Below are 12076 nucleotides of genomic sequence, written 5' to 3'. Positions count from 1 at the left end.
AGTCGCAATGCACTCTTCTTAAACGCAGACGAATCCAGGAGTATCTTTAAGTGCAGAGGAGGAACTTAGCTCACTTTACTAGTTTACCGAAGTAAACGGATACATCGAAGTCTAGAGGTGCCAAGTGATTTTACAGCAGCCTGATCAGTGCGAGGCAAAGTTTGGGTCCCGGATTCTGTTCAAGATTTTTAGCTTGAACTAAAAATCAATTGCTAACTTTTAAACACTTTTGTACCAATTAAGTTGTAAGCTGAAATAAAACTTCTTGCGACATCTATGTAGTTAAAATTGCTTTGTTCTTACCTTTTAATTGGCCTGCAGAAGCACAGATGTTGACACAGTGTTGATGACAACCTTTGGAAGGAGGAAACAATGCCACCTGTGGATAATGATTAACTTGGGTGTGTTCATTGTTTTTAAATAACCCAGTTCAGGGTTGGAAGTTCACTGTGTGTCAACAACTAAAGGCACATGGGTGATAGTCCAAACAAAAAAGTAGGGCAGTAACATGACAGGTATAGGAAATCATGCGTGATATAAAAACAATTATGAATAAAAAATAAAAAATTACACCTTTATTTGTACTTAGCCTCCTTTATTCTGACATCCCTAAATACAATACAGTGCAATGAGTTGCCTCATTAGTAGGGTCTGCCTGTGTGTAATTTAATCTTTGAATGTCACCTTTAACACCATCCCCACTGTGAAACATGGCAGTGGCAGAATCATACTGTGGGTATGCTTTTCTTCAGCAGTGACAGGAAAACTGGTCGGAGTTTATGAAACCTAAACTCAAGCTAACACTGGTAGGCTGGTATAACAGAATGGTCTACATAAAAGCACATTTATGTATTAAAATGGCCCAGTCAAAGTCCAGACCGCGGATCCAATCGGGAACCTGAAGACAAATTAATATTTATATAAGTTCTGAATCCTTTCCGACAAATCTTTAGCCATTTTCCAAAGAAGAACAGGCATGAGATGTACCTAGAAAGATGAAATCATGTGACAGCTAGTCCTTCAAAGTACTAATGCATAGAGGATAAACACAAATGAATAAATTATCTTTGCAATAAATACTTCAAAGCCATGCAACCTTCTCATTCCACGTCATAAATGTGCAGCATATCTGTTCCTCTGTCACATAAAATCGTAATAAACACTTGCGGTTTGGAACTCGATGAAAAGCTCAAGAGCGACAAAAAGTTCTGCAGGAGAACATTTTGTTTACTTGGGCTACCTCGAGATATTTCCTCTTGATGACGCTGACAACAGATCAATACACAATGTTTCCCTTTTTACACTGAACGTATGGAGCTGTGAAATCTAAGCAGCCTCATTAACAGCTGCACGTCCGGCCTGGCTGCAGTCAGAGCGGCAGACGGCTCAGAGAGCGGATCAGCCCGGTCACAGGACGAGAAAAGGCAAAGAGTTTAAGTGTAAGAGCATGACACACTCTCCTCGGAACAACCAGACGTGGAATTAACCACGTTATAAGAGAACCGAGGGAGAGAATATGGGAGAAGGTTGAGCGAATGATTTGAAGTATAGAGGGAAATTGGATAAAAGTGAAGCAAGACAGACTTCGGGAGACAAAAAGCAATCAGCTAATGCTTTTTTGTGTTCGTGATTGGACGGCTGAGCTGAAGGGAAATGTCTGTCAAGGAGCACGGCGTTGTCACAAAAGTGCTCTAGCCCACTGCACCATCTGTCAGATTGTGCGTGCATGACCAACCTGCAGCAGAAGACAGTAGATTGAGACTTTTAGCATGTCAGTGGTGGATTCATTTACCTCCCACTTGAGCCCGACATTTAGGAGCATCTGCAGAATGTGCAGCAAACAAAATGTGCAGCAGCATGAAAGTGGGCTTCACTCAAACATCACAGAGCTTGACCGACCAGAATTTATGTGCTTTAATCTTTGGGATGGGCAACACTAAGCAAATGGTCAGCAGACAGCTGACGGTCAGCAGAATTAGTGTTTCATCAGCTGCCAAGGCTTTAAGAACGCACATCCACATGCACTCACCGAGGAGAGAGTCAAGCCCCCAGAGGGCTCAAACAGCTGATTGAAGATATCACATCAGCTGTCAGGCCAACTCCACTGAGAGACAGAGACAAACTGGGCCAACACCACGGAGTCTAATAACATTACCTAGCACATATTCGAGTTACAGATCCTGTAGGGTTGCAATTAAGAAGCACATAGTTGTTGGTAACAATGTCAAGTTTCGTTGTTTATTGAAGGTGTCTGAAAGAAAAGGGGTTAACTTTCTCTACAAGTTGGACGGTATAGACATTTCTTTTGAACTGATAATATATCAATACGATAAGCCTAACCCAAAACAGCTCAACCATTTTTACAAGCTCTAAGAGAAGACTATTTTCCCAATTCGAATATATTTTGAAGTCTACAGACTTTTGGCTGCTATCCTCTGTTAAATTTGACTATTTTATTTTCTCCTGTTTTGCTGATGATCCCATCAGTTGCTGCTTGTCTGTGGGGCGTGTTGACGTCAGGACTGTCGTCTTCAGTAAATGAAAAGTATGTTCCCTTCAAATTTACAACTGGAACGACATTTTTTTTTTCCTTCTCAATCCAGAATCAATCAAAAACACCAACGCTACATTTATACGGAGAGCCAGACAGGACAAAACCACTATTCTACCACCACCATGTTTGATAGATGATCTCTTTTGAATTTCCACTTATTCAAATAATCTTGTTTCAAAGTAAATATATATTGCTGTTCTTTAACTGTAGCGGTGGATTTTAGTTTTGTAGTTTTATATAAAAAAAAAAATAAAAATATTGAGACAAGATTGCTTGGGATGCTGACAGGATGTTTCATATCCCTCCAAATGTTTTGGTACAGCTAAACTCAACTTAATGTTTGTTCTTATCACAAGCATACCGATAATTGCTCTCATCTCTTCGAAGGATTTTGCTATCTTTCTGTTGGGTCTGTTTTGTTTCTCTGTCAAATGTCAGTCTATTTCTCCTGCTTCAGTGTGTTCTGGACTGCATCCAGAGTTTCAAGCTTAAAAATTACAAACTTAACATTCCAGAACAACTTTGGACTTCTTATCTCTCACTGTACTTTCTTCAACAAATAACGTCGTATTGTACGGCAGCGCCCTGTTCTACAGAACTACTTTGACAAACCAGATGGTTTATTTCAAAAGTAATCTTTGGAAGTGGACGGAGTCTCTGTCTAGTAAAGTCACAATTAAACTTCCACCAAACCAATCATTCAGGATAAAACAGGTCTCAGTAAATAAAGGGCCAACACAGCTGAATTTTGGCCCCCAAAATGAGACACAAGCAGATTTATGGCATTGGTGCACATTACTGATTTATACTTGATATTAATCAGGCTGACACTTTGTTTCAAATGGGCTTCAAAGTAAATAACCTCGTTCAATCTTATCCTTTGGCTTGGAAAAGTATTGCCTTAAACTGCTTCACAGCTTGTCACATTACAACCATAAACTTCTGCGTGATTTATTTTGGTTTTAATCTGATAAACCAACAAAAAAGTCATAAAACAAAGTTGAGTGGGAGGAAAATGATACACGACTTTACATTTTTTACTAATAACAACCTGAAATGTGCAGAGTGCCTGCCCTACTCTGATTTCACCAAATGAAATCCGTCTGTCTGTCCTCAGAGTTAGGGGAAATGACTTTCATAAAAGTACAAATAGATGCAGTACAAGACATTGCTCTGCTTCAGCACACCTGGCTCTAATATTAGCTCATTAGCAGAGCTCTGTAAAGCTTGACTGCAGGCTACTGAGGCAATTTAGCCCTTCAAATAAAGTGTGTAGGACGAGGGACAGAGCTGCACGTTGCAAAACTCTGGCCATGGAGGAGTGCAGTTTGAGACCGCTGATCCAGAAGGTAAAGAAGTGCTAAGATGGTCAGGAAGCAACAACAACTTTTTTGTTTATTGTTATTATATTAGCACTTCACAAATCTTGGCTTTATTGAAAAATGGCAAGCAGAAAATCATACGCCATTTTTTTATTTTTATTTTTTACCTTTGTTCACAATGTAAAACAGCCTTAAGAGTCTTGAAAGACGCTTACAGATAAAATGTATCCTTATTATACGGAGTCTTAAGTTTGCCAAGTGTCGTATGTTCATATTGGGAACACAACAAACATGTTTAAGAGCGCACTCTGGTTAGACTGCCTCCAAATTGAACGTTTTTGCCCTACATGCAAAAAGCACGTCACACAGTGGGAAACCGGTGGCGGCAGCATCATGCCGTGGCAAGAGACAGGGAGGGTTGTCAAGAGCGTATAGCAAGATGGAAAAAGTCAAACACACAACCAACTGAGAATCTATGACAAGACAGTAAATTTGCTGATCTCCATCCAGCCTGACCGAGTTTGAGCTACACTGATGTTTGTGGTTGAAGCGTTACCAAATATGAAAAAAATAACAATTTTAAGTGGTATGAAAGCATTTGCTTGGCACTGTCAAATATAAGAACTGGCTCACATTTTAAGTGCAAAGTCTATTTAAACAAGCAAGTGTGGGTTCAACATGCTAAATAGTTAGAGGTGTTAGGAGAAGAGGTGTTATATGTAGAGAGAGATGCTGCGATGAAAAGTGCCCAAGATAAACATCAGGGGCGGTTAGACGTCAAAATTCCCCAAATTCAAAGAAGCTCCAAGTATCTCTATAAAAACAGAATATCTTTAAAGCCAAACTCAATTTGACTTGCTTGGTAAAAAAAAAAAAAAAACATGTAGACGGTTAGTAACGTAAAACCTTTGCCCAAGAAATCGAGCCGCTCCAATCTCACCTCAAATCCACGCGTGATGTGAGGTGGATGTGATGGAAAAGTGCATTTCTGTGGCGTGACTTAAACTCAAAGCAATATTTAAGCTGTCTATGTGATTGCAGTGCAGTAATAAGCACTCACTCACAGCTCGGAGTCAGGAGTATCATCTGACAATCAGCACCTCCGAGCTTCTCCATTCCTAAATTAGGGGAATGGCTGCAGCACCGACTCCAGCAAGTGGTTGCAGGCCCATTGTCTCTCCATTGTCAGGTCCGCTCCGACACTTACGTCAGCAGACGCCCTTATCCACCGAGCTCAAAGGAGTCTTCTTGCAACGCTCCATGAGTCCTCAGGTCAGAGGTCACCTGTGGCCTCTGGTCTCCAGGACAACAGCTTGGCAGTCCCTTGGACCCTCGCCACCCTCTTCCCTTGCACAAATCCTAAAGAAGCAGCTTTTGTCCCCAAATATCTCCTGTGCATTTGAAGGAGTGTAAGTTTCAGCCCAAACATTTACAGCCAAACTCCTTTCATGGGGAGAGTAGGAGGGCCACCAGAGCTGCAGAGCTGAAAGCCAAACCTAAATGTTTCATATCTTTCAAAGATAAACATGCTTGCCACACTTGCTTCATCCTAAAACAACCTGCCCTCCTGACAGCATCACTGTGAAACTGGTTAAAGTCCTGCGCTCCGGTCTGCATAAAGTTAGCCAGACCCCCACACACCAAGCACTAACACCCCCTCTGCTGCAGGGGCTGCATGTGGACGGAGATCAGAAAAACTCACCATGCTCTCTGTGCAGGACATCTCATTGATCAACACTGGCACTCTGCTGCAGTTTTCTGTGCTCGCTGCGTGGATTAAATAAAATCAAAACAAACGCAGTCGACGGGGCTGCGCAGGATATTTTTCCCCAAACCCCGCCGGACCTCAGGGCCGAACAGCGGACGAAGATCAGTCTGTGAGCCGAGAGAGAGAGCAGCAGATTGGGACTGTTTCTTTTCCCTCCCGGACGTTTGAAAAGAGGAGAGAGAGAGAGGGAGAGAGAGAGAGAGAGAGTGGTCTGCCCCAAGTTGATTGCACAGACACGCTTAGAGATAAGAGGAAATACAGCGACATCTATCGGCCTATCGGCCGGGTGAGAAAGTGCGTCGATGTAGCCTTTGCAGGCTACATTTTTACCGTCTTAATAATAATTTTAATGTAGAACTTATTTAATTAACGCAAAATCAATTGTTAAATTGTAATAGATTAAATGAATATTATTCCGTGATTCTTTTAAAATATGATTAAAATATGTCTGCTGACCAGGAGTGAAAACTGAATTATTACTCGCTGATTTACTTACAGTTAGTGTGAAAAAACAAACAAACAAAATTTTCCTTGTTCAGGTAGCAGAAATTAATATGTTATCTATAAAACATGACTTTGTGAACACAACTTTTAAACTACATTTGCCAAATTGTCTTGTATAAATCCTCTTTGGGCCCCAAATCCAGCAGATGATCCTAAGCAGTTGAAGTTTACTAGGTCAGCCATCATTTCTACAACAAAGTCAGCTTTAAAATTACATTTTGTGGTTCCAGTCAAATATTTTTTCGGAGTGAAGCTTGGTTTCATCTTATTTTCTCTTTACAAATAATACAAAGAACATTAATAACAATCCTGTTATGGGTGTAAATTTTAAATTTAAATAATTTCTTTAGATTAATTGAGACTAGACATGTTCCAAAAGCAAAAAAGAACATTTTAAAAACTGAAGTTTAGAAGTGTATATTTGTTATTAATATGTTGATAAAGTATTATTATCTTATATCTTAATTTGGATTTGCGTTTCTGTATAAAGTAGCGTCTTAACGTACACAATGCAACAAATATTAATATTCCATGCACAACAAAGTAATGTGGGTATGGAGAACTTGGATAGAACAGAGTAAGTTGTAAAAAGCTGTAAAACATTAAAAAAAAATAACTTGCTTTGCACACATATCCTGACATGAGTTGCAAGAGGACAAGGATTCTGTTCGGCTTTTTTCTGTTCAACTTTTTGTTCATTTTTATACATAAGAAAGAAGTTAGGAAATGAACACACATTTCTTTTGGTGTAAAATGTTTTATTATTTATTATCCGACCTCGAGCAATTGATACTCATCTAGCATCTATGTTGCACCATGATTTCATCACTCACAGCCTCCAAAGGAGAACGTTGTGGTTTATGTTTCTCCGTTTTTGACTAATTCACTTCTCATTCTCTGACAGGGTAAGACACGGCTGTGATCTACAGTCCCTGTCCCCCTCAGCGATGCCGTCCAGCTGGGCGTCACACCGGCAGTTTCTTAATTTTGGGGACAACTTTGACAGTGGTGGACACCGAGTTGGCTCCCTGAAGGTTCTGGGCAGTGCAGGTGTACGTCCCCTGGTCCACGTCCCTCACCTCATCCACCTGGAGAACGGACTGAAACTGCTGCCGAGATGCTTCTCCATGGACCGGGATCGCCGTCCCCTCTGTGTACAGAGGCCTCCCGATCTGCAACCAGGGGAAAAAAAAAAAAAAAAAAAACCTCCATTCAGCAACAACTGTGAACAAAGATCCAAACTGAGTTACATATGTTTAAAGAGTCAAATCATAGTGTAATTAACCCTGTCATGCATAGTGGTCACTACAGTGAATAGCTGTCTAAAAGCCATTTTCTTGTGCTTCTTGTGGATTTTTATGTTATAAATGCAGACAGACCACTGAAGTGGACACTAATGTATCATAAAATACACCATCAACTACTGGCCATCAGCTGCAAATGCAATAAATTATTTTTGTTAAATCCAAAATGGCCGACAGACAAAACAAAGCATGCCGACCGACCCGGTCCCTTCTTCTACTGTAGACGACTCTTGCAGGTAAAAAAAAAAATAAAAAAAATCAGATGTGTGTGGTTGAAGTGTTACCAAATATGAAAAAAATAATAAATAATAAATTTTGGGGTTATCAGAGAACCCCTAAAGAACAATACTACTGATGTATTTTTCAAATAACAACTTTGTATTTGGAGAAAATTACAATTGTTCACCTAAAAAAAAGAAATAATAAAAAAAATGTTCCTACCTTTTTTATGCCTTAAGAAAACAAACAAAAATTTGAAGAAACAAAATCCTGACACAAAGGATCATAATTCATGCATGAAAGGGTTCAAATCAAATACACCAATAGATGAGTTGTTGGGGTGATCAAGCTCATACCCAAAACTCTTTTCTGTGTCTCAACTTACATGTTTTTATTGTGTAACACAAAGTAAAATGCAAAGATACAGAACAAAGAGACATTAGATCCATGTGATCAATCATAAATGTTGTTTGCTGTGGACACTCTTGTCCCACTGGTGATTGATATTGATCACACTTTGTTTCCTAAAGTGCTGATCTCAGATATTTCAATCACACGTTTCACGACCTTATATTTATGACGGTGTTCTTGTAGAAAATGGTAAATACTTAGAATCCCTTAGACAGAAAATAACTTTACACAGGAGTTTGCATGGCTATGCTTCACCATGACAGAGGAATCAGTGCACTATTCTTCTATTTCCATCTGCCCTTGGCCTGTTTTGACAGAAATGCTTTCTTTGCCTCCTTTTCTTTCACAGTGCCAATGTCTTGGTCTCATTGTGCATGCAGATGGACTCACACCAGCCTGCTGTCAATGCAAGCTCTGCACTGGTGGTGGCAACATAAAACTGCAGCATGCCCCTCAGGATATTATGACCCTCGGATGTTATAAAAGCTTCTCTGCTATTGAATACACAAACTGTTTTGTTCTTTCGGGTGTAATCTTACTATTACAAATTTACTTATGCGTGATTTTATTTGGTAAAATTAAAGCGATGGCATATGCTTCTTTGGAAGTAAACCTTTGAAAACAATGATTTCAGTCAGAATATCTGGCAACCATTAATTAAACTCATGATATCTGATGGACTCTTTCATCGTTTCACTTTTTCTTATAATATTTTCTACCAATGAATTCAAGTCAATGACCTGCAAAAGTACCATGAAAGTCGTAGATTTTTTTTAAAGTAAGCTTTTAAGCTCATGCAGCCATTCACAGTAAATTGTGGCTTTGATTAATTTGCATAGTAATCTAAAAAAAATAAACGGTTACCACAAAAAGTGGCGTCATTTGTAAAAAAAAAAAAAAGAAACATTTTCATATCTAGCCAATTATTTTTCTGCCACACTGCTATGCATAGCGTAAGTCAGTGTAAAGTCTTCAGAGCAGATCTGCTGACCTGCTGTCCTGGGTATTCCCAGCTGAACTCTATGAAAACGTCCCGTTCTCCCACTGCACTGCAGGCCACACGCAGGTTGTCCCCCACAGCCACCGAGCCTGATGATGCCTGGATCACTGGAGCAGGAGGAGCCATGGGGTCTAATGGTATGGATAGAAAATGTACCATTAGTACACGCAAAACAAGACGAAGCAAGCTTTTCAGTAAGTTATAGGAGCTTGTTTTAAGTCGATAATTCCTTAATGCTAATGGGGAAACAAAATCTATACTAGTTCCGACTACTGAATGTATTTTCTGACAGTTTCAGGCTATGGTGTTTGATCTAGAAGAGGTACACGTCGATTCATAGGAGTAAAATTAGACATCCTGAATGGTATACCATTGTAGAAATCCTGACCTCTATGCCAGTTCGCTTTGTTTAAAGTTGTTGAACAGACAGAAAATGAGCCGAGTTTTATCCGATCAGTTTCATGGAGCCATCAAATATTCAGTGAAACAACTTGTGGACGAAAACTCGTTGACAAACTCACAGTTGACATAGATGAGGATATACTTGGTGGAGCTCTGCCTCAGGTTTCCCAGAGCAGCCACACAGTGCAACACTCCGGCGTGATGCGGCCGCGGCCGATGGATGGTGAAGCCCTTCCTGTTGCTGAAGGAGATCTCCGTCCCGTCCACCGACACTTCCCCCGGTGGGAACTCGCGGTGCAGGGTGACTTTCGCCTCAGGCGATGTCGCTTGGCAGGGGAGGACTGTTGGCCAGTTGCTTCTCAGCTGGATCATTTCGTAGTGGCTGGATGACGGGATGAATAACTCTCGTGGGTCTGGTTTGAAAGACGAGAGCGGTCGATTATAGGATTAGTTAGGTTCGGCTGAAGAACCTTAATCAGTCATTATCCTGAACATCTTTTTACCTTGCTGCCACAGTTCCAGCTGTATATTTTACTATTTTACTCTCACCGTTTGGCAGTTTTTGCCAAGTTGCTCTTTCCTTCTTAGAAATTTCCTCCACATATGAAGATCAACACAAATTTTCCTTACATGTATATCATCCTGTCTTGTATTTCATGTATTTCCGCTGAATAAAGGTTGAATGTTGCAATGACATTTCCTTGTGGGATTATGGTATTGCAATCAATTTGGGATTTTACACATATTTGCCAGGGCAAAAAATGTACAGAAGAAAATGTTTTTCTATTGTACCTGGGAAGAAGATGAAGACTTTGATAGCTTTGCTGTACTCCCTCCTGCAGTCTTTGTCTTCACAATACATGGGAAAACAGGTGTACTCCCCTGTGTCCGCAACAGTTGTGTTGACTAGTGTCAGGAGGCTAAAGCGTTCTTGTTGGACAATCCTGCAGATTGAAAAGAAGAAACAGATTTGTGCACACCCCATTTCCCATCTTCAGATTTATGAACATGCATCTTACACAAGCCGTCCGTCGTCCTCCTCCACGTACGGGGGGACGCTCCACTGCACAGGTTTGCCCCTGCACCTCAGGCTCAGTGTGTTTCCTGTCTGCACGCTCAGGGTCTCTCCCACTTTCTTAAAAACACCTCTGCCAAGAACCTTAATGCAGAAAGTACATAATCATTTTTAAAGTAGGACAATTTCGACAGCATAAGAGAGATGCACGACTCCCCCTGTAAGATGCTGTTTCCTACTTGTGTGAGTGACGTCTTGGTGTGAGCTGCAGCTGCAGGTTTGATCTTTTCTTTAACCATCTCAGCTCTTTGCCTTTTATTTGTTGCTTTCTTTGGTGTCGACATTCTTCCACGAGTCGTTTTCTCTTCTTTGGCATCTTTTTAACCAGTGCAAAACCCAGCGTGCAGGCAAAATAACAGTTAGCACAGGGGAGACAGCTTGATGCCATGAACCTGTCGTTTAGTCATGTGTCGGCTTTTGAAATAAGCCAACAGAAAAGTTGCATTCTTAGCATTTCCAGAAGCGCATGTACAGAAGTGCAAAGTGAAGGAATGAATTCACTTACCCGACTCAAAGACTACAGCGCAAACAAGGAGGGCGCTCAGCACCAGCCTCCACTTCCACTCAGATAACTTCAGCAAAATCATCACTGATCTGCTGACGTCCAAAGCGGTGTGTAAACTCGTAGTTCAGGTAGTTCAGGACAGAGAAAGCTCTGCAGAAACAAGAAGACGACTTGCAGAAGAAGCGAGAGCAGACGCGCAAAATCACACAAATTCCTTCAGCTGAGGGCAGATCAGGAGCACCACAAATTCCTCTGGAGTCCCTGGACCAATAAGGGCCCAGGGCCTGTTTGTTTAGCTGCATGACTGGAATGGTGCAATGGCAGCACAAGCCTGGCCCTCACAGATGCTGCCCAGAAAACTGACTGCGGGTGCAGAGTCAAAAACATTTGGTGACCAACAAACTCTGTGGTCTGCATTCACAAACTCAGGTCAAATGAAATACAACTACGGTTGGCTTTTAAATTAGTCATGCAATCACACTTAAAAATATGCTAATAATGTTTATGTTTTGTGTATTTTTCCATGTATAACTTACGGTTCTTGATAGTTCAAACAACGATTCAGCTGCTTCAAAACCTCTGACTCATTTTCACAGTTACCTGAACTATGAAAAACAAATCAACTTCTTTAATGGCAGCTGTCCTGTTTCAGGGAATGCACATATAATAAATAATTTGCAATGTTTAAACATATGATTATTGGTGCTTTCTTATTTTTTTCATTTTTTTTTTTGTAATATGGGAGTTATGATGAGGTTTGGGATTTACACAGATTAATTGTAAAGTTCACTTCTTATAACATTATATGTTATTCAAAAATATGTTTTTTGGACGTTTAATCATTGGATTAATTATATACTGTATTTATTATTGATATTACATAAAATGTGGTTTCAAACAGAGTTTTATGATGTCACCCCGATGCATTTTGTTTAAAAATCGCTTTTGAGTTCAACACAGCTTAACGTCAGAGTTAAATCGAAAGATTAAAACGTTAGTTTGAACTTCAATA

The 12076-nt window shown here is 40.3% G+C and overlaps 2 protein-coding genes across 2 annotated transcripts in view; both read right to left on the bottom strand.

Annotated features, from left to right (window-relative positions):
- Positions 1-5798, bottom strand: part of n4bp3 (NEDD4 binding protein 3) — a 30673-nt gene extending 24875 nt beyond the window's left edge. The window contains exon 1 of the mRNA XM_015055784.1: positions 5579-5798. The gene's annotated coding sequence lies outside the window, so the exon portion shown is untranslated. The remainder of the gene's footprint in view (positions 1-5578) is intronic.
- A 1091-nt stretch (positions 5799-6889) lies between these two features.
- On the bottom strand, positions 6890-11682 carry LOC106961783 (platelet-derived growth factor receptor-like protein). Its single transcript, XM_015055790.1, has 7 exons — positions 11065-11682; positions 10739-10875; positions 10504-10643; positions 10277-10428; positions 9604-9897; positions 9074-9213; positions 6890-7320 (listed from the first exon to the last, which is right to left on the bottom strand). The coding sequence occupies exons 1-7, from the start codon at positions 11144-11146 to the stop codon at positions 7114-7116; spliced, it is 1152 nt and encodes a 383-aa protein (XP_014911276.1). The 5' UTR covers positions 11147-11682; the 3' UTR covers positions 6890-7113.
- Positions 11683-12076: the final 394 nt, after the last annotated feature.

This window comes from Poecilia latipinna, unplaced genomic scaffold, assembly GCF_001443285.1.
Source record: "Poecilia latipinna isolate Pla-1442-1.1 unplaced genomic scaffold, P_latipinna-1.0 Scaffold1335, whole genome shotgun sequence".
In the NCBI taxonomy this organism is placed as follows: domain Eukaryota; kingdom Metazoa; phylum Chordata; class Actinopteri; order Cyprinodontiformes; family Poeciliidae; genus Poecilia; species Poecilia latipinna.
The sequence above is the reverse complement of the archived record's forward strand: the minus strand, read 5'-3'. Positions and strand labels throughout refer to the sequence as shown.